General features: G+C 37.7%; 1 protein-coding gene across 2 annotated transcripts; it reads left to right on the top strand.

Annotated features, from left to right (window-relative positions):
- Positions 1–27,216, top strand: LOC121369629. Of its 2 annotated transcripts, XM_041494659.1 has the most exons (10): positions 8–124; positions 5,311–5,372; positions 6,253–6,326; positions 9,375–9,668; positions 10,689–10,844; positions 11,679–11,900; positions 12,782–13,054; positions 13,917–14,588; positions 20,529–20,738; positions 24,635–27,216. In XM_041494659.1, the coding sequence occupies exons 3-10, from the start codon at positions 6,299–6,301 to the stop codon at positions 24,814–24,816; spliced, it is 2,037 nt and encodes a 678-aa protein (XP_041350593.1). In that variant the 5' UTR covers positions 8–124; positions 5,311–5,372; positions 6,253–6,298; the 3' UTR covers positions 24,817–27,216. The 2 variants fall into 2 exon arrangements, with proteins under 2 accessions (XP_041350592.1, XP_041350593.1); XM_041494658.1 differs by lacking the exon at positions 5,311–5,372 and having other exon boundaries at positions 1–124.

Here is a 27,216-nt window from a genome sequence, read left to right as displayed (position 1 = left end):
TTAACAAACATGGCGTAGAAACGCTTTTGTGCGCCATTTTTCTTCTTTTCTGTTTTCTTAAAAAATCAACTTGATAAATCTTTCTTGTAAAGGATTATATATCTATATCTTTCAACAATTCAAGGTAACTATAATTTATGTTTGTTTTTTTCTTTGTAATCTGTGCAGTGTTGTTTTTTAAACCTAAATTAAAAAGTGAACGCACCCTTAACAAAGACTATAACTGTATATTTTTGTAAGTACATTAATGTATATAGGTAGGTAGGTTTACGTGTGTGTGTGTGTGTGTGTGTGTGTGTGTGTGTGTGTACGTGCGGATTTTCTACGCGTGTGTGCGTATTCGTGTGCGCTCGTCGGTCTTTGTCTCTAGACACACCCATATAACGAATACATTTACCGACAATTTAAACATAAACTTAGAATTTACTGTTTGTGCTCTCCTAGTTTAATAAAAGAAAGGTTTCATCTATAAATTTGTATGGCAATGGTATTAGATTTTAATATTACATGAAATAAAATCCTATTGATGTTTTTCTTTTCCTTTTAACCACCACAGTTCATTGTAAATGATCACTGGAATTAAGGCCGAATAAATGACAAAATATTAGATTCAAATAGTATTCTTAATTACCCCATTGGATCCCAATCCCTGTAACTGGTACAACAAAATGGTAGTTATGAAGGACAAATTGTTCAATATAGGACGACCTACATAGGTGTCGGTGACATGTTCATGAATAATAGTAGGAGCAATGTCGGACATTTTAAATAAGATTTTCAATAATTTTTTAAACTGGCGAGGGTGAAATGTATAACAAATAGCCTTTTGGTCCATTTAATGTCAATACGACCTCCACACCCGCCAAATAACCCCGAATCCGACGGCCATGTTGTTTTCCGTTGAGCACTTATCTAACAATCAGTGACTAGGTCACATAGGGTGGTGTGGTGATGCATTCAAATATATATCACTGGGAATGGTGATTTGCGAGAACGATGTGTAACATCATACCTTTGGGGACCCATAGATAATTCTCGGTATGTCTTTACACCATTGCGCTTGAAGACGTCCATAAGAGGCTTTTTTAATATTGTGTAAATCATAATGTTATGTCCATATGTGTATATAATTTAGCATATATTATTTCATGTGATATGCCTCAAAATTGATGGAAATCGCTGTTGCTATTTTAAAAATAACGTCATCTCAGCATTCTGTAAGTTAATATTTTTATACACACTGATACAAATTGTTCTATAGACACCAGCCTACAAGGTAATCCGAAAAATAAACTTTTGACTCACTTGAATTGAAAATGAAAGTTCACGCTACTGTGAATCCCCACCAATATTATTTTGTATAAACAGAAACTACAATATTATTATTGTATTTATTGTCATTTTCGAATTGGTCTCTTTGCCATTGTTACGTTTATGAAGTAGATAGTATTTACAAGACATGCATATCAAATATATGTTTGAATGTGTCAACTCAGTGTTGATTACCTTTGTTTAACACACAATAGCTGATCTCTGTTTTGTGATGGGGTGTCATCCATTTTGAAAGGTTATTGGTAGTTGGTCAATGCTACATCCTATCTTCCTACCAGAAATAAAGTGTTTATCTTTGTTAATAAGATATTTTGACATGTCGAACAAAAAGAGTGTACACATACATTTTTAAAATAATGAATGAATGAATTAATTAATTAATTAATTAATGTTTAACGACACCCCAGCACGAAAAATACATCGGCTATTGGGTGTCAAACTATGGTAATGCAAACAAATAAAGTGATGATCAACATCAATGTAAGAATTCAAGATTTAAATAAAAACAGTGCAAAAATACAAATATCACAGATAGATACTGACTTTTATTCAAAATTTCAATTGTGTGCTGTATTGGCCATTCTCAAAGAGAATGTTACACCCCTGCACCACGGTGGTTACAGCACGCGCTGGGGCTTTTAAAATAGGTGTTTTTGTAACTATATACGTTTTATGTTTCAAAAAGAACATACCATACCTTAGTTCACCAACGTAAACATCTACGGTCCGTTTTTTAACATTTTGACATTTATTGGACCTCCGATGTTTACAAGTTTAATGGTCAAAGCAAGCGTGCAGTTTCCGCTCAATTTTTAGGCGGAATCGATACAATCATGGAATTAATTATTTCGTAGCGAAAAATGATATGTACCAACACATATAAACACTTACTGTATAAAGAAAACCTTCCGAGTTAAGTTTCACGTATAAATAGACAGTTTGTCCAAATAGTACTCCGGCATTAATCCAATTTTCAGTTACAAACAAAATCTCGAATATTCCTGCAGGCCATTGTAAGCAAATTTAAAATGTGATTACAAACTGTTGGAGGGATAGGATTATTTTAGTTTCTTCCACAATTGACGATATTAAATGGAATATCACATTTAATAATAATGATAATAATAAATAAACTAATTAATACATAATGATTTAATAAATAATAAATAAATATTAATAATTAATTAATTTATTAGTAATGTTAATAATGAATTCATTAACAAAATTAAATAAATAACATAATAAATTAATTAATACTTAATAAATAAATAATATTAATAGTAAATTACTGAATATTACTACTACTACTACTACTACTACTAATAAATTACTGAATATTAATATTAGTAATTATAATAAATAAATAACATAATAAATGAAATATTTATTTATTTAATAATAATAATAAATCAATAAATTAATAATACTAATAATAATAAATTAATAATAATAATAATAATAATAAATTAATTAATTATTAATTAAATAAAAACAAATGATTTTTAATTTTTAATGTTTCCTTCATACATATACATATATGTAGACGAACAGACAGACAGACACACACACACACACACACACAGAGAGAGAGAGAGAGAGAGAGAGAGAGAGAGAGAGAGAGAGAGAGAGAGAGAGAGAGAGAGAGACAGAGAGAGGGGTATGACAGACATAGGGGATGGAACAGGGTATCAAGAGATCTTGTTGTTTTCTTGTTCAATTAATGTGAATTATTCATAATTTAGTGTGCTTACCCGTTTTTAACACCTCGTAGTACTTACAACAAACAGCAGTTGTGATCAAGTCACTATATCACATGGGGCGGGACGTAGCCCAGTGGTAAAGCGCGCGGTCTGTCTGGGATCGATCCCCGTCGGTGGGCTTATTGGGCTATGTCTCGTTCCAGCCAGTGCACCACGACAAAGGTTGTGGTATGTGCTATCCTGTCTGCGGGATGGTGCATATAAAGGATCCCTTGCTGCTAATCGAAAAGAGTAGCCCAGGAAGTGGCGACAGCGGGTTTCCTGTGATATATCTGTGTAGTCCTTAACCATATGTCTGATGTCATATAACCGTAAATAAAATGTGTGGAGTGCGTCATTAAATAAAACATTTCCTTCCTTCTATATCACGTGTTAATTCCAATAATGTTCATATGGTTGCGAGGCAATCCTCAACAACACAGTTACTGTTAAATCGGTTAAGGTTGGGGGTTGTGTGAGTTAATTAAACAATATTTATAATAACAAATAAATAAATAATGAATAAAACCCTTGAAATAACTAATGACCAGTAATGATAACTAAACAAATATAATTAAAACAAAAATGAAAAGTAAAAACGAAAAATAAATAAAACCCTTAAAATAAGTGACCTTTAATGATAATTAAACAAAATATTTTTTAAAGTAAAAAAAATATTAAGAAGAAAAAAGAAACCTTTGAAATAACTAATGGCCTGTAATAATAATATTTTGTAAAAATATTAATGGAAATAATAATTAAGAAAAAAATAAATAAATGAAAGCCTTAAAATAAGTAATGACCTGTAACTCACAATTAAAAAAATGAATAAATAATAAGTATATATATATATATATATATATATATATATATATATATATATATATATATATATATATATATATAATTAAAAAAACAACCCAACTTTTAATGGTATAAATATTACTAATGCATATAATATAACCCACACAAAGCACACATAAAAAATAAATAACAAAATAAATAATCAATTCCATTCAGTTCCGAAATATTTCTTTTTAATGGCTGTACGTAAAATGCTTGATACGAATAATTATCGTTCCGCCATATTTTCATTCCGCATTTTCAATGTGCCAGGATAAAAATAACTTCAGATTGTGGACACGTGTCATCTTCAAACATCTAATCCTGGAAAGGTTACCAAAGGTATTGCAATTAATATTTTAGTCTAAAAAAAATTAAAATATGTTGTACGTGAAGAAGCTCTTAAATAAAGGAATCATCCCACTATCCCTGATTTCACTAGCCCTGGTACCACTAGCCCTGAAAAATGACCAATTAATGGCTGCCATGGATGTTCCATTTCTTTAGACTACTCCCCTGTACATATAAACTATTAATAAATAAACATGTCTTGTTTTACTGATTAGGTAGACACAATAGATGAGATACCCTTTTAATGCCTCAATTGAAAACGTGGAGTACTTACTTAATCCTCTTCGTACAATTCCTTTATCTATAAACATGTGTTGTTTTAATATGCTCGCTGTGCGTTAATCCTCTTCATACAATTCCTTTATCTAGAAATTAACATGTGTTGTTTTAATATCACTATTACTGTCAATACATAATTAGTAGGGACCTCTATATATGAATGTTGCAAATGTGATAGGAAGTGTTGAACAATCAGTTGCTAAATGTGTCAGTGCTATGACGTATATTGCATTGTTTGTATGGTTTTGAAATGTCATGTTTTAAATGTATTATTAAAGTGCTATTACAGTGCTATTACCATAAACACTATCGAATAAAACATTTATTTAACTATATTCATTTTTGTAATTACTTATTTGATTTAGTTTGTTTATAATGGGGATGACAACCGGTGGCAGTAACAGCCAATATGACTGACAATCTGGGGCTAGTGGAACCAGGGCTAGTGGAATCAGGGCTAGTGGGGCTAACTCAAATAAAGCACATATGCCTGGTTTTATTAAATGGTGAGTGCAAATGGAAATTTCGATCCAATGGATAAACGTTACGGCACAGCAATAAACATCACAATAATAAATATCGTGCCGGAGACGTTTATCTTGATGAACTAACCATACCTCCGCATCATTCGACGGCCCCATGTATGTGCTGTACCTCATGGGTTTTCCCCGAGAGTGGCGAATACAGCACATATTCGATATCTGTTGGAAATTTTAAAGTAAATTCCTTAAGCATCTGTGATAATGATTTCAAATATGCTTTTTAGGTTTGTGCAGTATTGGTTTGTTTACCACAGCTCCAACTTCTGTTTCTATAGTCTGAACACAGGTTTGTTTTGGTCTTTTCGAAGATTTTATATTTGGTATGTTTTGTTAGTCTTTTATAGCTGTTTACTTTCAAATCGGGTCTGCTTTTGTATCTTTCACAAATGTGACGCTTTCACTGATGTCTACACTATTTTAAAAATACTTTTAGAGTTTTACATTGATGATGAACACCATATAACGTAGTTGTTTACTTGATAAAGAAAGAAAGAATTTTTTTATTGAATGACACTCAACACATTGTATTTACGGTTATATGGCGTCAGACATATGGTTACGGATCACACAGATATTGAGAGAGGAAACCCGCTGTCGCCACTCCATGGGCAACAAGGGATCTTTTATATGCACCATCCCACAGACAGGGTAGTACATACCACGGCCTTTGATATACCAGTCGTGGTGCACTGGCTGGAACGAGAAATAGCCCAATGGGCCCACCGACGGGCATCGATCCCACACCGACCGAGCATCGAGCGAGCGCTGTACCACTGAGCTACGTCTCGCCCCCTTACTTGATAATCGACATCATATAAAGTAGTTGTTTACTTGATAATGGACATCATATAACGTAGTTGTTTACTTGATGATGAACATCATATAACTTTTTATTTTCAAATCTGTTTTTGTTGTTTTGTTATATATGTGTATATGCTATATGCTTTCTGTTTTCGTTGTATCGATTTATACGTGCACATTTACATGTATATACCCGTGCACACTATATGCTAAAATACGTTTGAGTTTTACAACGTACACAAAGGAATATGCGTTTCTCACAATATGAAGCTGATCCTATTTATCAGCAGTTTTCTTTTTAGTGTTCCATATGAATTTTGAAACCGAACTTCTAAGGTTTTTTAAAATTATTGTTCTTGTTTCAGTATCCGCGATATCATCTGTACTCTGGTACCCGAAACGAATAAAAGAATGGAAGACTGTGAAATGGAAGAACCAGGTATTACATTAAAGTAACTGTCGAGAATTTGATACCATTATAACATGCTTTCTGCTAATAGTAATAATGCCATCTTAACAAATAAAATTACATGTTAAATACATGTTCTTGTTAAAGTCGCAGACCCTAGTTTTAACTCGTAAAAATGGACACTAAGTTTAGTTAATCTACAAACATGTAACACATTTGGATAAAGTTACAACAGACGTTATAACCGGAAAATATCCTTTAAAAAATAGACTAGAACTCTAATCAATAGCCGCTACTTCTCAGACGCACGTGCGTTTTAAAAAATATGAAAATGCATTTTGTGGTATTAGAAACAACAGGATCACCAGAAATACACCGGTTCTACAGAAATGGATAATCAACAATAAAATATAAATAATGTTTGATTTCAGTGATCATAAACGGCTCTAATAGTGAAAAATATGCTGTAGTGTTTAAAAACTAGGGTCTGTCGCTTTAAGAATATCAACGTGGTCTATATCTGATTTGTTACTAGTCGTCCTAATGTTTGTAGCAGTCCAAACTATATTTTACCTCTCAAATATTCCGTACATACGAAACTATATGAATAAGACATTAAATCACATTTGTGTTAGTATAACATTAGGGCGACATTAGGTGTAATTGTAGTCGCCGAAAAGGCTCTGTTAAATGAAAACACCTAATTTCATTTCATTTCAACGTATTTTTTTGGCTTATATGGTTCAAGCACATTTTCCTGGGCACACACCTCAGCTACCTGGGCTGTTTGTCCAGGACAGTGAGTTAGTTGTTAATAGTTAGTCGGCATCTGGCAGTGAACCATGTACCTACCAGCGTTATGTCCGATGGCTTAACCACGACACCACTGAGGCCTTAACACCTTAACAAAGGAAGGAAATGGTTTATTTAACGACACACTCAACACATTTTATTTACGGTTATATGGTGTCGGAAATATGGTAAAGGACAACACAGATATTGAGGGAGGAAACCCGCTGCCGCCACTTCATTGGCTACTCTTTTCGATTAGTAGCAAGGGATCTTTTATATGCACCATCCCATAGACAGGATAGCACATACCAAGACCTTTGGTGTACCAGTCGTGGTGCACTGGCTGGAGCGAGAAATAGCCCAAAGGGCCCACTGACGGGGATTGATCGCAAACCGACCGCACATCAAGCGAGCGCTTTACCACTGAGCTACGTCTCGCCCCTAACACCTTAACAATTGCACTACATTCCGGGCAGTTCCTTCAATGTGTGTGTGTGTGTGTGTGCGTCCGTGTATGTGTGTGTGTGTGTGTATATATATATATATATATATATATATATATATATATATATATATATATATATATATACTCTGTCAAAAAAGAAACGCATAGGTGATAGGGAAAGAAGAAAAGTGTTTGATTTTACCAAATATCGCGGGAGTTTTTTGTACAATGTTGCTGAATGACCATGTTTGTTAATGTCACTGGAATGGGACAGCATGCTCAAATGCACCCTAAAACAAATTTAACGCACGTTGTGGCACGTTGTGCGACGATTGCAGGAAATCGGCATGAAATGGTCAGATTTTGGCGAATGCACGTGAAACTCGGGGAAAAGATTGCGGTAGTGATGAGTAGTTAAAGCTGCAATGTTCGCAATGATGCCTCATTTCCATTTCGAATAGATGAGTTACAAGATGCCAAGACTAAGCCTGCCGAATCGAAACATTGCAATAGGCCGCCTCCAGTTAGGTGAATCGCAGTCAGCAGTCGCACGTTACATGAACATCCATCAGAGCACCATTTCACGTCTCTGGGACAGGTACCAGCAGTTTCAATCAGTTGAAGACCGGCCCAGAAGTGGAAGACCTCGCATAACAACTGCAGCACAAAATCGCTACATCCGGTTTCTGCACTTGCGTCACCGAACTGCCACAGCAACGAACACTGCTGGACGCTTACCTGGTTTGAGAAGGGTGTCTGCACAAACCATGCGGAACCGACTTCGAGAAGCTGGTTTACGGGCTAGAAGACCGTATGTTGGCCCCGTCCTGCGACGTCAACATCGACATTTACGTGTTCGCTGGTGGACGAATGTACAGGGGTGGAACTTGGGAAACTGACGGCGAGTATGTTTCAGCGACGAGTCACGTTTCCTTCTACAGTGACGTGATGGACAACAACGTGTTTACAGACGCCGCAATGAACGTTTTGCTAACAACTGCGTCGCCCAAGTTGACAGATTCGATGGAGGGAGTGTCATGATGTAGGGAGCCATCACATGCTTCTCATTTTGGAACGACAGAGAGAACTCTTTCAGCAGGACAATGCCAGGCCGCATACGGCACGTGTAACAATGGATTTCCCACAGAATGAGAATATTAATGTGCTGCCATGGCCATCAAGATCGCCAGATCTCAACCCCATTGAACATATATGGGACGAACTGGACAGACGTGTACGCCAGCGTGACCCGGAGTCTCAGACGCTTCCGCAACTGTCACATGCACTGCAGGAAGAATGGGCTAGAATTCCACGTGCCCGGATTCAGAGACTCATTCAGTCTATACCAAGGAGATGTCGCGCAGTGATTGATGCTGCTGGTGGCCACACAAGGTACTGATTTCAGCACCTTCGTGCGACGCTGTTTGGTGACGAAAACGCCTCCACTGCCGTCATTCCATAGCCAGAACATTGTCAAATTTGACTGTGATACGATCATAAATAACGAAATTATGCCACTTTGTATTAAAGAGATAATTCCATGAATATTTCGCCTATGCGTTTCTTTTATTACAGAGAATATATATACATGTATATATATATATATATATATATATATATATATATATATATATATATATATATATATATATATCTGTGTGTGTGTGTGTGTGCGTGTGCGTATATTTGTGTGCGTGTGTGCTTGTGTCGTCTACTACTACTACTACTACTACTACTACTACTACTACTACTACTACTGCTATTGCTACTACTACTTCTCTATAGCTCCTTGTTTTGTCTGTTGTGGCTATATGGAACATTGTTTTGTTTTTCAATTTTAGAATCTATATGCCGACCATTGGCCTGTGATCTTCAAATGAAACAGTCCAAGTGTGTTCAGGAATACACAGATGGTTTGGACGAATCGTGCCTCGATAACTTGGGTGGCGTAGCTGACAAACTGCTTGAATTATCTATGATAACGGAAGATGAGCTTCAAGAAATAAAGTCTAAGACGAGAACATTTGAAACTCTTGTTCCCATTCTCATGAACAAAGGCTCTCATTTGCATTCACTAGTAGAGAAGATAAACGAATTAAAAAACCAAAGAGACCAGGAGAAGGGCAAACAAATGCGTAAGTAAAATGTCCGAACCTCTAATACATAAAGCGGTAAGTGATAACCTGTTTTAACTGTAATAATACTTTGACCAGCCCGTCCAAGTTAAGAGTAAATAGAGCATATTAATGAGTAGCTGTTAGAACCATTTATCTTAAAACGATATGTTGAACATATCGTTGTGTGTGGTTGTGTGTGTGTGTGTGTACACACATACACACGCGCGCGCGCGCACACACACGCATACATACATACATACATACATATCAGTGGTGATGACACTGCTTAACTGTAAAGATAATGCATGGGGGCAGTGCCATCATCATTTGCACCTCCATTGCCTATAATTTTGAGTCGAAATCAAAACTGAATCGTAAACACGAAATGCAAATCAAGCTTCTAACCGAATTGTGTATGATTCATACCGAATTGTGTACCTTGTTCCAGTAAACATTTTGTACCCTGTCAGTCTACCTTAAATCCGTTTTCACTTTGAAGTGTAGATTAAAGCAACGTCGATGTGACAAGCGTGTCAGTTACTGTAACTAAATGACTGCAACAAACGTTAGTCAGGGGCATTGGTTATAAAACCTTAAATGCCCATCTCAGATGATTAGCAAAGTATCTAGACTTGAACTACATGTGGTATTTGTACAGACAAGACTTTCAGGGCTCGAAATACTGCCGTCCCCGACCGGTATTTGTCGCGCAACATCACCATAGGCCGGGAGATTTTTTTTTTTTTTTTTTTTTTACTGTTGGACCGGCAATTACTTTAAGTTTATATTTTACACCTGTTCGAGTCAATCGTGTTTTGATCTGGCAGGTTTTCATTCCTGCCGGCAAAATATGTTGCTTGCCTGACTGAATATCCGACAGATATGTCAGCCAATTTTGATCACTGCTTTATTGAAAAACTGCGTTAATTTAGTTGTTGACATTTATGGGCAGGTAATACTGTTGCTTCATTTCACTTCTGATATCGGATATTCAAGAGGCAGAAAGATAATTTGTGTATTCTTTTTATATATATACAGAAGCGACAAACAAGCATGAGGCAACTATGCAAAATGAGATGCGATTATTACAGTCAGCCGATCCATCAGAAGATTGGTCACTGAAAGTATTCCTCGATAAAATAGCCGTGCGAATAGATCCAACTGATATGATCCGAATCAAGCATCTCATCAGCGGTAGGTAATTGGCAATAAATATAGATTATTTCAGGAGCGAGAAAGCCATTCGTCAAGGCATTGTTAAAAAAAACATCTAAAAAAACTATATGTGGAACAGACGGACGGACGGACAGACGGACGGACAGACGGACGGACGGACGGACGAACAGTCAGACGGGACATGAAACATATAGTCCCCTCAGGTTGGGCCTGTAGGGAACTGATAAAAATATATTAATTTATAAGCAATATATAATACTGGACATTTTGCGCCAATAAATAATGTCAGATATTACAACCAATCGGAGAACTCTACAAAGGAGCGGGATGTAGTCCAGTGGTAAAGCGCTCGCTCGATGCGCGGTCGGTTTGGGATCGATACCCGTCTGTGGGCACATTGGCCTATTTCTCCAGCCAGTGCACCACGATTGGTATATCAAAGGCCGTGTATGTGCTATTCTACTGTAATGTGGTGCATTTAAAAGATACCTTGCTACTACTGGAAAAATGTAGCGGGTTTTCTCTCTAAGACTACATATCAAAATTACCAAATGTTTGACATCCAATAGCCGATGATTAATAAATCAATATGCTCTAGTGGTGTCGTTAAACAAAACAATATTTTAAAACAAACTTTAGAACTCTACTCCGAAAATATTGGACGGTGTGCCTTCAATTTCAAGACGGAGGTATCTGACTTCGTACAGTACAATCCAAATACAAGACATTGCATACCACTGACTTTGGTATACCTGTCGTAGAGCACCAATTAAATAGTTATCAATTTCTACTGCAGAAATGCAAGAATATAATTAAAGGTGCAATCTCAAAGTTACATGTTTATATTAACAGGTGAACCAGGATTTGACAAGATGGTTTTGGAGAAGTTAACCGACGCGTGGACATTGTTCACCCACTTGAGGAACATGAACAAATTGAACAGATTCAACGTCATATATCTACAGAGCCTCCTATGGCATATAGAAAGAACTGATCTCGTAGAAATATTTGCCGACTTTTGTAGTGAGAATGAAAAACGCCCACTGTATTTGCACGTGCCAAACAGCGAGCCAGGTACAAACATCGATCTAGATGTTACTTGTATTTATGGAATTATTGAGTGTTTATGATTCTGTTCAATTATCCTTTAGACTCTGTGAAAAGATACGCTTTTCAATGCGTTACTGATTTTGTCGTTCATAGAGAGAGAGAGAGAGAGAGAGAGAGAGAGAGAGAGAGAGAGAGAGAGAGAGAGAGAGAGAGAGAGAGAGAGAGAGAAGGTATTTAACGACGCACACAACACATTTTATTTACGGTTATATAGCGTCGTACATATGGTTAAGGACCACACAGATATTGAGGGAGGAAACCCGTTGTCGCCACTTCATGGGCTACTCTTTTCGATTAGCAGCAAGGGATCTTTTATATGCACCATCCCATAGTGATGTACCAGTCGTGGTGCACTGGCTGGAGCGAGAAATAGCCCAGAGAGAGAGAGAGAAAGAGAGAGAGAGAGAGAGAGAGAGAGAGAGAGAGTCATAAAACGGTTTTGCATAATTTAGTATGGCCAATGAAATAACTGTACGTTTAAACTTTCGATAGATATTAAATTGTAAGCTTGTAAGTGCAGTAAGTATCTCAAGTTTTGCATCACGAATTATGTCCAGCACGAAATTCAATATTATAACTCTTTGCCCGAATAAAACGAATATGCCCGAATCTGGATAACAGCATTTATTCATATTATCATTACTGCCAGATAGATATATAGGGTTGGGAATGAATTACTACACATTTTTACACGGATTACGACTAATTTTGAGGGTAGAATGATAGAAATACACGGTAAAAAGGTCTCAGGTTTCCCCGCATATATCTATAATTTCTGCCTCAATTTGAGGTTTTGCTCCAGTACGCGTATGGCTTCTTGTGTTAAATCTGTTCTCTATTTTCAGAAAATGGCTACACATTCGTTAAAGTTTATATCAAAGGTGATATTAGCACGCTGGATGATAATGAATTGGAAACGCAAAGACTGCAAGTTTCTCAACTCCTTAAAGTCCCAATGGAGTTTGTATTCCTGGTTGGAATGGAGCCGTCAAACAGTATAGTGCTAACGTTTATGGTACCTGAAAAAAGCATTGAGATATTCAAAAGGCGCAAAGAAAATCGGGTGTCTGTCGCAGGTATAAGTGTGGAATTCATAGATGGGGTGCTTACTCTTAAAGGTACGTGAGTCGTCTACTTCCTACTTTTTAAAGTCACGACCTTGTCAAAACGTCCTTCTAAATCTGATTTGTGCAGAGAAACGTTCATTTTGTTAATGCGGTGACACTAGCGTTTTTCATTCAGGTTTACACAATATTAATGCTGATTACTTTTTAATTTGTTTTTGAAGTTGGTTTTATTTTAAACAATACATTATTATTTTTTATATTTTCGCTTACAGTTGTTTTACCTTATCATTTGACTGCACGTCATAAGGACATTGTAAAAAATGACAACGATATTTTCTATCACAAAATTTACTACTTTCCTTCTTTCTTCCTTTAACTTTTGTCAGTTTACTTTTAAATTCACTGTTAAACCAGTATTACGTAAAACTTTGTTTTTGTATTACTGATCTAATATATACTCTCGTATTGAAATATATACTGTGTCCTTAAATCTGAAATATATGTCATGTGAATCGAAGCATCGGGTTCAAATCTCCCAAGATACACGTTGTGTTTTTATTACACTTGACAGGGCAAAAAGACGCGTATATAGTAATAGTCGTTATACTTTTGTACGGACTGGTTCAAATAACTTTTTTTTCATTTAAATTTCTTTTATCACCACTTAATCACTTCTGTAGCCAACGTTTGCCGAATTATAGCTAGAGAAAACGATGCAGCTTTACCAAACACCCAAGATGTTCTCCAATAGAATAAATGATATCAGTAAATTGTTTAAAAGATGGTATGAGTATTTAACATACTATGTCCAAAATAAATAAAAGTACAAAAAAGGACCACAGACAACGAAATTTGCCTCGAGTTCAATTTATCCTGTATTCAGCCGTGTTTTCTGATTTTTGTTCTATTCTAGAAATTTCTTCATCGAATCCGAAGCAGACGATCGAAGAAAATTTTTTGCAAAAGCAACTGCAGGAGTTGTTAAAAAAAGAAAAGAAATTAAAGACTGAGTTAGACCAGACGTCTTTACAGTTGCTTGAACAAGAGAAAACCGAATGTCTTCGTGTGCAGCACCAGGCCCTCGTGAAGCAACAAACCCTTATGGAAAGTGACCTGCAATCAGTGTTCGAAGAATCCAACATGTACAGAGAGATGTTTCACAAAGCATTGCAGGTGATGGGACGTTTAAATATATCTAACGATATAGTGAAAAATGGAATTTCTCACTCTGAGGTTCCAATGCTGAAAATACAAAGCTGCCTAGTACTCTACAGGAAGCTGCTTGCCGAGGTTCAGTCTACAACACTGAACATGGGTGCAGTACTCCAATTGCTGGATGTTAAATCGGCTCTGTCGGCCATGCAAGAGAGACAGAAATTTGTTGATGTTGTAAAACACGTCCAGGATAGCGTTCACAGAATGGAAAGGAGAACAGGTAGTTTGCAAATAGAAAACTACATTTTACATTCAACAGTCGTCCTAACTGGGATGTCAGAAGGTCTATTTGAACAAGTTATTTTGAGAGAAGATATGCCCCATTTCCAGGAACGTCCTAGGTTCGGCTTGAATGTCGTCTGCTCTCCAGGTATGTCTATCTGTAATAACTGAGTTTTTGGGGTTTGAATATATTGCTTTTTTTTAAATTTCTTATTTATTTTCCTTCTTTTCAAAACTTAAATACCACATTTTAACTTACATAACATCCACGTGCTTTATTTTCACAAAGTTATTTATCTAGAAATAAAATAACAGTAATGTATATAGATATAAGTTATGACATGAAACGGGGAACAAGGATTAACTGCAATAAATCATACAAAGTATAAGCATGTAAATACACTGTGTTGCAATAAAGCCATTCATAAATAAATAACTGATAAGTCTATTAGTTACATGTACCCTCAAGTGTTCGCTTTTCGTGTGGCTAGGCGATCACGTTTGTTATTACTCGCCCTGATAATAATATAAAAAGCTTTATTCACCTAACAGTGTGGTCCTTTATTTGTACAGACCATTAAAAATTGAAAGATATATTTTTCATAAGGTTGGAAATTTTCATCAGTTTGTGTACTGTAAACCGTATTAATATTGCGACGTGTTTTTTTTCGCGAATGTATACCTTAGCGCATGTTCGCGATGTGTAAATTTCGCGAACGACCGTTGACAGCTCAAAAACAAAAGTGGATAAAGACAGCTCACTGTAATTGTTATAAAGTTACTGGCTGTAAATCAATATTCTGTTATCCTACATCAAGCAATTGTGCCTGGTACAGAGACTATAGAGGGGATTAGGCCCTACCCACCTCACCTGTATTAGAATCACAACTCACAGCTTCAGTTGTTAACTGTTAACACCCTGTGGTAGGATAAAACAATAAACGATTAGTCGCCATCGATTGAAGTTACATAAAACAATTAACGATTAGTCGCCATCAAGGAGAGCTCGTGTATAGGCTGTGCCTGTTGAGTGAATCTTTTTGTGAATTTATTCTCAGTAAAATATTTCAAAACAAAACAAATTACTTTAAGTACACTTCAAACTGGAAAATAGTGCGTGCGTATTAATTTCGCGACATAAGGTTGGACGCGAACGACGCGAAATTTATACACACGCATTTTTTTTCACGGTTTACAGTATCTCCAATAACCAATTCTGCGTTAAACGTTTTTTTAAAGTTTGTTTTGTTTAACGACACCACTAGATCACATTGATTTATTAATCATTGGCTATTGGATGTCAAACATTTGGTAATTTTGACATGTAGTCTTAGAGAGGAAATCAGCTATAATTTTCCATTAGTAGCAAGGGATCTTTTATATGCACCATCCCACAGAAAGGATAACACATGCTACGGCCTTTTATATACCAAAGGGCCCATCGACCGGGGATCGATCCTAGACCGACCGCGCATCAAACGGGCGTTTTACCACTGGGCTAGGTCCCGCCCCCTCCCCCCCCCCCCCCCCCCCCCAATTCCGAGAGTCCTTTAATAACACCGTCACTTGCATTCATAAATGCAATGAAATATGTGACTTTTCTTTTGCCTCGAATGTGAACCGTCGTGTTGCAGCCAGTTAGTGCATGCATACCACACAATGGCCTGGCTCTGTCTTGTCCTGATTTGTCAAATATGGGTTGAAGTTCAATTTGTCTACAATGTTCTCCAGTTCCCATGAGTATGGTCGTTTTAGATCCAATTTCGGGTAAATGAAAGTGTAAGAACAAGAACATTTTTGTGTCAGCTGCTTCATGATTTGAAGTGGCTTTCACAATTGCTGGTGAGTTCAGATTGTGCAAGACCCCTCCTGTAATAATTGTTACAATCGGTACTTAAAAGCTTTTGACCAGGTTAAACTATTTTTGGTTTCGGTACTGGCTAGATATTAGATAAATCTCTAATGGGAGTGATGTTTTCAACTTTGAATCCTTGTAGATTTATCAGATGTTCGACGCTTTCTTGTGATAGCTTTCACAGAGTTTTGAATAATATAAGTAATAAAATATGACATATGTCTAGACATATCCTTTCGATTTGTGCAAAATGTGAGGTTTACTTGTAAGTCCTTGCAGGTTTTTATACATTCCTTCTCCACAACCATTTCTTAAACAACAGCCATTCCGTGAAACATGATACAAGTCTTGTTACAACTGACAATTTGTGTTGGTTCTGTTCCATCTATTTTTTGAGGGGGGTGAGATTTTCAAATTCATGGATTGTATCTTTGAGATCAACATCCTCACATACAGAATGGCTATAATCAAGTCATGTAAACAAGGAGTTTGTAGCCTTCAGTGTAGTTGGGGTTTTTTAGAATTGATTGGATATTTAATTCTTTGACCTGTGGTGTCCACCCTGATAATTTTATCTCAGACTTTTTATCCCATATATTCTTTTTGCCACAATTACGCTCTTCTACAAACTGTTTCAAAGTTTTTTCACCACGGTTTTCAGTTTCCACAGTGTTAGTCTGTACTATACTTAACTCCAAAAGAAACGCGAATACGTAGATTGGAGGTTTTGAGTGCACTCATTGAAATACGTCCCAAAGTTCTTAAAATAATCGTTTCTATGAAAAACTTAAACAATTCGTAAAGATGAGATTTCATGTTATTGACATGTTAAAAATCGAGGTCGCATTGTCATTTGAAATGTCAAGGCCATGGCGCTTCTTCAATGGCGTCACATGCCACTCAAACATGTCCACTAATAGCGGGTGTGTCCGCCATTGCTGGCCATGACCGCCGCACACCTCCTACCCTTGGAGAGGAAGAGGTTCCTGATGAAGGCCCTGGGCACGTTGTTGTAGGTGTCCACGACGGCCTGGCGGAGCTGCTGCTGTGTCACCACGGGAGCAGGGCGTTGGTTCATCATGCGCTGAACCTCGTCCCACAAGTGCTCGATGGGGTTCAGATCCGGGCTTAAAGCTGGCCAGTCCATTGTGATGATGTTGTGCTGTACCAGGAATGCCTGGGTGGCCCGTGCCGTGTGTGGCCTGGCGTTGTCGTGCTGGTAAACCATCTGACGGTGACCCGCGAAAAAAGGCACCACCACAGGCGTGAGCACTTCGTCGATGTAGCGCTGTGCTGTGACGCCCCTGCCGCGTCCTCGGCCGTTGTTGTCGAAGATGACAGGTTGTACACGACGTCCCCAGGATATGGCACCCCACAGCATGACGGAAGGCCCTCCCCAACGGTCCCTCTCCATAACACACGCATCTGTGAAGCGCTTACCTCGACGCCTCCACACCCTCATACGACCGTCGGCCCTATCTAAGCAGTAGCGGCTTTAGTCGGAGAAGACGATGTTCTGCCACTGTCGGTTCCGCCACTGTCGATGCAGAACAGCCCAGTTGTGTCGTGCAAGGCGGTGTCGCTGTGTGAGACGTTGTCCAATGTACGGTCGACGACAGTTCAGATGGATGGCGATCAGACGACGTCGTACCGTGGTGTAGGAAACGGGGCGGTTGTGGGTTCCCACTGTCTGCCGGGCTGTTGTGGTGGCTGGTACGAACCGATCACGCATGTGAGTTCGGACGATGTAACGGTCCTGGCGCTGTGACGTCACTCTGGGACGGCCGCTACGTGGACGGTCGACGACGTTGTTGTTCTGTAGAAATCGGTCTATGAGACGGTAGATTGTCGAGACATGGACACCGAAAGCACGTGCAACCTGCCTGGCATCCATTCCGGCCTCCAAATTCCCCAAAGCTCTATGTCTGGAATCAGCGTTAAGTCGTGGCATCGTTGTATCGCTACTCGTAAAATGAGTTGAACATTGCTGTCTGGCGTTTCTTTTATACCCAGGCCTGGTAGTGTTTCACGTGCAATTCGCATCTTTCATGATCCACCCGTTTTGCATTCCAGATCGATTTTGGTCGTCAATTTCAGCACGTGCGTGACGTCACACTGTACTCGTTTTTTTCATGCGTTATGTGGAATTGGATACGCTGACAAGATGGCTATTGGTCAACTTAATCGATTTGTACATAGTTTATTCAAATGTGGGTTTTTTAATATTTTAAAATTTTCGCGTTTCTTTTGGAGTTAAGTATACATATGTCACAAATGACTTGGTGACCAAATTGTATAATCTGTGTTCAGTACCATCACACTGCTATCTGAACGGATTAAAAACAGATTAAATATTCTTTATTTTGTCAATGTACGTTTCTTAGGGTGCACTGAAGGCTTCAGACATATGATGATGTCTTTCTTGGTTTTGTTTTATAACCCAATCATCTCTTCTGTCTGTGACGCAAACTATGTCAAAACTGGTGCACTTAAACCGTACCTCAAAATGCTTCTGTATTTGTTGTTATTCCCGACAGACCTCTGTACCCGGCTGACCCTAGTATTACGAGAATATAACCTATTTTCGGATACTTATAGCATTTTTAGCCGATAAAAAGCATTGCTTTCAATCTATAGCTTAAAATATGTATCCACTTACATCTACTATGTGCTGTTGTTTCTCAAAATTGCACAACAGCATGCACTAAAGTCTTAATTAGTAATTTTGTTATTTGACTCTTATGTGTCAGAAACGTGTTTTCTTATAGTAATCATGTCGATGAACAAAAATACATAAATACAATGCCAGCAAACAGAACGTATTCTTCCATATAATCATTTATATCACAACTCATCTGTGTGAAAAGCATTTTAATATGTTTTTCCTCAATAAAGATACAATGTCTTTTTGCTTTATTTTGACAGCTAAAACTCTGAAGACAACCCTCAAGAAAAGTAAACACTGTAACTTATAATTATAATCTACACCGTTCGACTTCAACATGTCTGTACTCACTCGATATTTTCGTACTTGTATCCAATTAAAGTCCAAGCACGCTGTTAATGTTACACATAGCTCACGCATACTAACGCATCTTCGAAAGCATACGCAGTATGCTACAAGGAATGGTCCAATAGACCGGATATAGCCTTTGATGTACCAGACGTGGAGCACTGGTTGTGATTAGTAAAAAAAATAAAAAAATACGTGTCCACTAATCCTGGGACCCATCGCATCTCAGTCGAGCACTCTACCACTGCGCTACATCCACCGGAACTTGTGTTTGAACTCGGTATCTACAAACAAAAGTTAAAGTTTGTTTTGTTTAACGACACCACTAGAGCACATTAATTTATGAATTATCGGCTATTGGATGTCAAACATTTGATAATTTCGGCAATAAGTCTTAGAGAAGGAAATGTTTTATTTAATGACGCACTCAACACATTTTATTTACGGTTATATGGCGTCGAACACAGATATTGAGGGAGGAAACCCTCTGTCGCCACTTCATGTGCTACTCATTTCGTACCGGCCTCGGTGGCGTCGTGGTTAGGCCATCGGTCTACAGGCTGTTAGGTACTGGGTTCGGATCCCAGTCGAGACATGGGATTTTTAATCCAGATACCGACTCCAAACCCTGAGTGAGTGATCCGCAAGGCTCAATGGGTAGGTGTAAACCACTTGCACCGACCAGTGATCCATAACTGGTTTAACAAAGGCCATGGTTTGTGCTATCCTGCCTGTGGGAAGCGCAAATAAAAGATCCCTTGCTGCCTGTCGTAAAAGAGTAGCATATGTGGCGACAGCTGGTTTCCTCTAAAAAAAACAGTGTCAGAATGACTATATGTTTGACGTCGAATAGCCGATAAGATAAAAATCAATGTGCTCTAGTGGCGTCGTTAAATAAAACAAACTTTTTCTACTCTTTTCGATTAGCAGCAAGGGATCTTTTATATGCACCATCCCATAGACAAGATAGCACATACCACGGCCTTTGATATACCAGTCGTGGTGGACTGGCTGAAGCGAGAAATAGCCCAATGAGCCCACCGACGGGAATCGATCCTGGACCAACCGCGCATCAAGTGAGCGATTTACCACTGGGCTTCGTCCCGCCCCAGGTATCTATCAAATTCATGGCGGTCATTACTTCGCCTCATATATCGGCCGAGGTGTTCTCATGTGTTTATTTAGTTTGTTTACATTCTGCAGCATTTTTTTCTTTCTAGCTGTTGTCGAAGTAGCGGAGGGTATCAGTCCACGAATGAAGCAGTTCCTACGGGAAATGTCAAAGGAGTTGACTCCTGAAGAATGCAACACACTACGGGCGAATCTTAAACTTGATGACAGAGAAAAACAACTGCTTGAAACAAACAGTGTTTGTCTTTTGGAAGTTGCGCTCATCAAAGAACTGCTAGCTGGGAAAGGAGAAGGAATTGGTAAAAATAAATCTATCACCTTTTATTGTTATTGCTGTTGCTGTTGCCGCTACTGCTGCAGATGTTGTTACTATGGTGTTCCAACTCTTAATACCATATAGAACATATATATACTCTTCAAAAGAAGAAACGCAAAACCACATTGTCGTAACATTTGGAGAATTGATTTAATTATTGAATGGTTAGTCCGATAATTACCAAATGTTGCAGGATTGTTCACAATTCACTCTAGTCCATTGTGAGTAAGTGATAGGACACACCACCAAGGTCAAGGTCATCTGGAGTCAATACCGGGTGTGGCCTCCGCGTGTGTTGACAACTGCCTGGCACCGCCTGCCCATTGAAGCAACCAGAGTACGGATGACGTCCCGGGGGATGGTGGCCCACTCGGCCTGCAAGGCTGCTGCCAGCTCGGGCAGGGTCTGGGGCTGTGGTTGTCGCTGTCGGAGGCGTCGGTCCAACTCGTCCCATAGATGCTCAATTGGGTTCAAATCCGGTGATATCGATGGCCAAGGAAGGACATTAATGTTGTTGTTCTGTAGGAAAGCCGTTGTGAGACGTGCTGTGTGAGGCCTGGCGTTGTCATGTTGGAACACTGCGTTGGCGTTGGCCATAACTGGAACGATGTGTGGCCGGAGGATCTGGTCAATGTAGCCCTGTGCATTCAGGTTGCCCTGCACGTGGACCAGGTCAATTCTGCCAGTGTGTGAGATGGCTGCCCACACCATGACACTACCCCCGCCGAATCTGTCCACTTCCTGCACGCAGTTTGCCGCATAACGTTCACCACGACGCCTATACACGCGACATCTTCCATCATGACGTCGGAGCAGAAATCGGGACTCGTCACTGAACCACACCTGTCTCCATCGCAGTTGAGGCCATTGTCGATGAATCTGGCACCACTGCAGTCGGAGTCGACGGTGTTGTGGTGTTAAGATGACACCTCGAACTGGACGTCTGGCACGAATTCCTACCTCACGTAGGCGGTTCCGTACGGTCTGGTCGGATATCCTGCGCAAACCTGGTATTGCTGCGGCTGTGGAGGTGGCAGTAGTCAATCGTTCCCGAAGGTGGCGTACCCGGATGTAGCGGTCCTGCCCGGGGTAGTGACCCGTGGTCGACCGGATCTAGGGAGGTCACGTGTTGATCCATGTTGCTGGTAACGGTCCCACAGTCTGGAGATGGTGCTTGGGGACACATGGAATGCCCTGGCAACGGCCGTTCTGGATTCGCCTGCGTCTAGTCGGCCGATGGCATTGTTTCTCTGCGGTTCACTGAGACGTGGCATGTCCTGGATTGTCAACTGTCGGCCAGATACAGAGGCCAGGCAAGCGAACACCCTGCACTTTTATACTGTCGGTGTTCATGTTGCACGTGCAGACAACGCACGTGCAGTGGTGACATGGTTTGCACGTGGCTGCGTTTTTGCGAATATTCACATTTTGGAACTTTATTATACAGTAGCTGCGTTTTATCGAATGTAACCGTGGGAATGTGTTTGGGACATGCAATGACCTTATATTCACAAAGCATGAACCGGTAGGAAACATAAAATCGGAGTTATAACCCATTTGTACCCTTTTGCGTTTCTTTTTTTGAAGAGTAATATATACAAAAACAGGCTAGTAAGTTAAAACCAAAGGAAAAAACCCGCATTTAAGCAACTTATAACCTGAAAACGTGTTGTTGTTTTTAATTATTTAATCTTAGTGTTAAACAAATTGATATACAGTAAAGTACTGTTATAACGAACTGTAAGGGCCCTGATAATTAGTTCGTTATAGTAGTAGTTCGTTGTATACATTTAAAGAAGTTAGCCCGTTTCATTTCACAAGTTGGTCATATTGGATTTTCCTCATTTAAAACACCTTACATATAGCATACACAAAGTTTAACACAATTTATTGTCAACAAATACAAAAATGCATAAATAGAACTTCAAATCAAAATTTCATTTAATCACGGTGATTTGGTGTGGGGTTTTGGGGGTCCTTTTTTTTTGGTGGGAGGGGGGTGTGGTTGGGGGGTGCGGGGGCTGTAACTTCTTTTTGTCTGCTAACTTAGTGGGGGCCTCATAACTTGCAAATTCGTCAGATGTCGGCAACAATTCTTTCATTATGGTCACAATTTGTGTAACAATATTGTCGTGTGTCGGCTCTTCAGCGAAGATAATTCTGTAATCAGCCGCCAGTTAACCGTTCAGAGTGCTAACATACAAAACCGGAGTCGCTAGTTTATATTTCTTTAAGTGTAGCCAATGGCGTGTGGTCGCCAACTTCATTTGAACGTTGTTGAATGTCACAAGAAACGGTACTTTTGAAACTACGCTTATCACCTCCTCCTGTAGTGTTATTTTTAATTTGAAATAATCCTGATCCATCGGGTGATTATTCTTTTATTGGTATTGAGGGTAAAAATACCTGGGACTGAAGCTTATATTTTTCAGGCATGGGAATTTGGGGGTGGTCAGAGCTATAACGAGTTTCACGTGTCAGGCTTTTTGTTGGATACCGTTCAAATGACAAGAAAACGCGAAAGAGACTTACCACAATTCTTTGATCTGTTCTGTGTGGTCGTGTTTGCTGCTTTGCAGTTTTTGCAGTTTTTACTGCAACATTTCAATTATGCTTGGTTCGTTGTATACACAGTAATTTACACTGGAATTTGTTTGAGCCAAAATATTTGGTTCGTTTTAAAAGTTAATTCGTTACACATAGTTCGTTCTATACATTGAAAATTTGATTAATAATATACAGCGGAAAAATGGGTCCAAATGTGCTTTACTGTATTTAAATCTGTTGTGCACAGAATCATTTAAAGCAAACACTTCAGGGCTAATTAATTCAATATAGCGTCAATATTTGGATGTGCTTTGTAATGTTGGTATTTTGTGAGGATTTTGTTGTTGATGCTTTTTTGTTGTTGTTGTTGTTGTTGTTGTTGTTGTGTCTGTCTGTTTGTCTGTCTGTCTGTCTATCTGGTTGTCTGTTGCTTTTCTTCTTCTTTTTTTAAATATTGATCCCATTGCCACTTTTATTCTCCGAGGCGGGACATATCTCAGTAGTAAAGTGCTCTCGTTAAGATCAATCCCTGTCTGTGGTCCCATTGGGCTAATACTAGTTCCAGTCAGTGCATCATAACTGGTGTAACAAAGGACGTGGTATGTACTTTATTATCTGATAGATGATGCATATAAAAGATGCCTTGCTGCTAATCGAAAAAGAGTAGACCATTGAGTGACGGCAGCGGGTTTCATCTCTAATTATCTCTATGGTTCTTAACTGTAATTCAAAATTGTTGAATGTGTCTTTTGATAAGACATTTCTTTCTTTCATTCTCCCATGAGTTTAATTTCTTCCAATTGTGGCAGCTCTTCTTATCTTTAAACTTTTTTTTAAAATTCCAATTCCCAGTCCCCGCTGCTCTGGAATTTTATGTTTTAAATGTATAAAACTTTTTCAGAAAATGTGTTTAAACAATATCTTTGGCAAAATAGACAGAGGTTTTAAATGTATAAAAACATTAATTGTATATATATATATATAAATATCTGAAGATAAGTAAAGACTGAAACATGTAAAAGGATAATTATTTCTTTAAATTGCTTTTTAAAATACATATATACTGTACACTTGTTTTCTTTTATCATTTATATATATATATATATATATATATATATATATATAATTGTTAATATTTTGTTATTTAAGAAAATGTGTTACGCAATATGCTGGGTAAAATAGACACAGAGAGAGGTTTTAAATGTATATATAAAAGAAATAATTGTTAATATTTTGTTATTTTAGAATATGTGTTACCCGATATCCTGGGCCTCATAGACAGAGGTTTTAAATGTATAAAAACATTTAATTATTAATATTTTGTTATTTCAGAAAATATGTTACATGATATACTGGGCACAATAGACCGAGAGGATCTGATTAATAAATATTCTCCTCAGCAAGCCCAGGCGAATGTAAGAGTGAAAGCAGGCAGGACGTCGGCGGGAAAACCTCGTTATATTCGTGTACATGGACGTAGTCAGAAGTTACACAAAGTAAAAGCTGGTAAATAACACAGGCGTCTTAAACTGGAGGCCATGGGTGGTTGTTATCACTACAGATTCTCTAAAACTTTCACTAGACATCCCGACCACTACCACCATTACATATGATCTTTATTAGATATCATCGAAACGTTACTGTTTTAATTGAATATTAAAGGTATGATCTCATCCTAATGATAAAGCTGATAAATAACACAGGCGTCTTAAACTGAACGCTATGGGTGGTTGTTACACTACAGATTCTCTAAAACTTTCACGAAACATCACAACCACTACCACCATTACATATGATCTTTATTAGATACCATCGAAATGCTACTGTTTTAATTGAATATTAAAGGTATGATCTCATCCTAATGATAAAGCCGATAAATAACACAGGTGTCTTAAACTGGAGGCCATGGGTGGTTGTTACCACTAGAGAGCGTGCCCGAACCGTAAGGATATGGGCACGTTAATATAGTTCCCTTCCACTACAGATTCTCTAAAACTTTCACGAGACATCACGACCACTACCACCATTACATATGGTCTTTATTAGATATCATCGACATGTTACTGTTTTAATTGAATATTAAAGGTATGATCTCATCCTAATGATAAAGCTGATAAATAACACAGGCGTCTTAAACTGGAGACCATGGGTGGTTGTTACCACTACAGATTCTCTAAGACTTTCACGAGACCACTAGTACCGTGTCATATGATCTTTATTAGATATCATCGAAATGCTACTGTTTTAACTGAATATGTCTGTCATTACCAAATGAAAGGTATGATCTCAACCTGATGATACCGTTTGAATTGAACATTTTGTCATTATCAAATTCACTGTGTACCTTACACTAAATGGTATGATGTCATCTCAAGCCGTATTCTTTGGCATATGAGGATATTTACATTCAGCAATCAATATAATTGTAACAGATGGTGGGTGTACTTGGTCATAACGTACATAAATACAAAAATTACACAAAATGTTAGCTAGAGCATACTATGAAATCTATCAAAGTATTTATAGTTAAACTACAAAATATAGAAAGTTTTCTAAGGACACCAACTTTTTCAGAGTTAAAGAATTTTATAAAAATGTATATATATTTGGTATTTGACCGAGAGAAATATGGCATGTGACGATTTCTTTCATTCTAAAAAAATGTGTATGTGTGCATATATATATATATATATATATATATATATATATATATATATATATTGCCATGGCTGTCCAACAATGTCCTTAACTGTGTGCTGTGACATGGACTTTTCTCAAGTAATTTTAATATTGGACAAAACAGAATATTTATTTTTACATTTAGTAGTAATTATTTGCTTGTATTCTGTAATGGAACTATGGCATTTATTATAGTTATTGTTTAATGAAATGCTTAATAGTGCAGTTTGTCGTATCGCGCACTATAGACAAAAACGAAGTTGCGTAACTATTGTCATTAGTGATCGTTTGGATGCACAATGTGAGCTACATTTAGTTGTATTTCATAATAATATGTTTATAGTGTATGAAACTATGTTTACCTTACCTTCATTAAAAGACAATATAAAACATTTATGACAACACTGGCTCTAGAGAATGTTTGGTAAACTCTTTACTTGGGCGTATGTGCGTTTACATTCGATTTGTTTATGTTATATCAAGTTGTGATAACATTTCTTTATAGAAAAAAAAATGTGTATTAATTATATATGCATCATGGGTATTTACCTTATAGTTTCTATGCATTTAATGAAGCATAATTATGTTGTGATTTGTTTGTAATATTGTTTGTACATTATGGCAAATCATTTTATTAATTGAGATAATAACTGTAAAGTTGATTACTGTAACATTAGTGCTTTTAGGAACTATATCCTTGTACGCTGAGAACCTGTTTACACATACTGGTTGCTAAGGTCAGATATATCGGTACACGATGTTTGTAAACAACAGTATTAAAATGCTGTTTTTATAATTATCTCAAAGGCTTTTTTCATTAAAACTATTTTGTATTGAAACTAGACCAAAAACGCAAGTGTGTAATGATGGTCTCGTGTGTATGCACATTAGCATTTGTGTGTATTATTAGTTTAAATTCCCCGTGTATTTGCAATGTACCATAGCTTGTTTTGTGCCAGGTAAATAATGTCGTTTTTTATAATATCTCCAAAGGCTTTTTTCATTGAAAATATTTTATATTGAAATTAGACCAAAAACGCAATTGTGTAATGATAGTCTCATGTTTATGCATATTAGAATTTATTTGTATTACTAGCTAGAATTCCCAATGTAATTGCAATGCACCATAGCTTGTCTTTGTGCCTGGTAAATAATGTAGTTTTTATGAATCTTTTAAAGGCTTTTTCTGTGAAATTGTTTCACGCTAATTTTAGATTAAAAAGCAATTAAGAAAT

This window comes from Gigantopelta aegis, chromosome 4 (assembly GCF_016097555.1).
Source record: "Gigantopelta aegis isolate Gae_Host chromosome 4, Gae_host_genome, whole genome shotgun sequence".
Taxonomy (NCBI): Eukaryota; Metazoa; Mollusca; class Gastropoda; order Neomphalida; family Peltospiridae; genus Gigantopelta; species Gigantopelta aegis.
Note: the sequence above shows the minus strand (reverse complement) of the source record. Positions and strands in the feature narration are given on the sequence as shown.

What these genes read in the sequence shown, in the direction of transcription:
- LOC121369629 (XM_041494658.1), top strand. Translation starts at nt 6,299, where the DNA reads ATGGAAGACTGTGAAATGGAAGAACCAG. An exon ending in GGAGAAGGGCAAACAAATGC is followed by an intron (nt 9,669 to 10,688) that starts GTAAGTAAAATG and finishes ATATATATACAG; the next exon opens with AAGCGACAAACAAGCATGAG. An exon ending in CGTGCCAAACAGCGAGCCAG is followed by an intron (nt 11,901 to 12,781) that starts GTACAAACATCG and finishes CTCTATTTTCAG; the next exon opens with AAAATGGCTACACATTCGTT.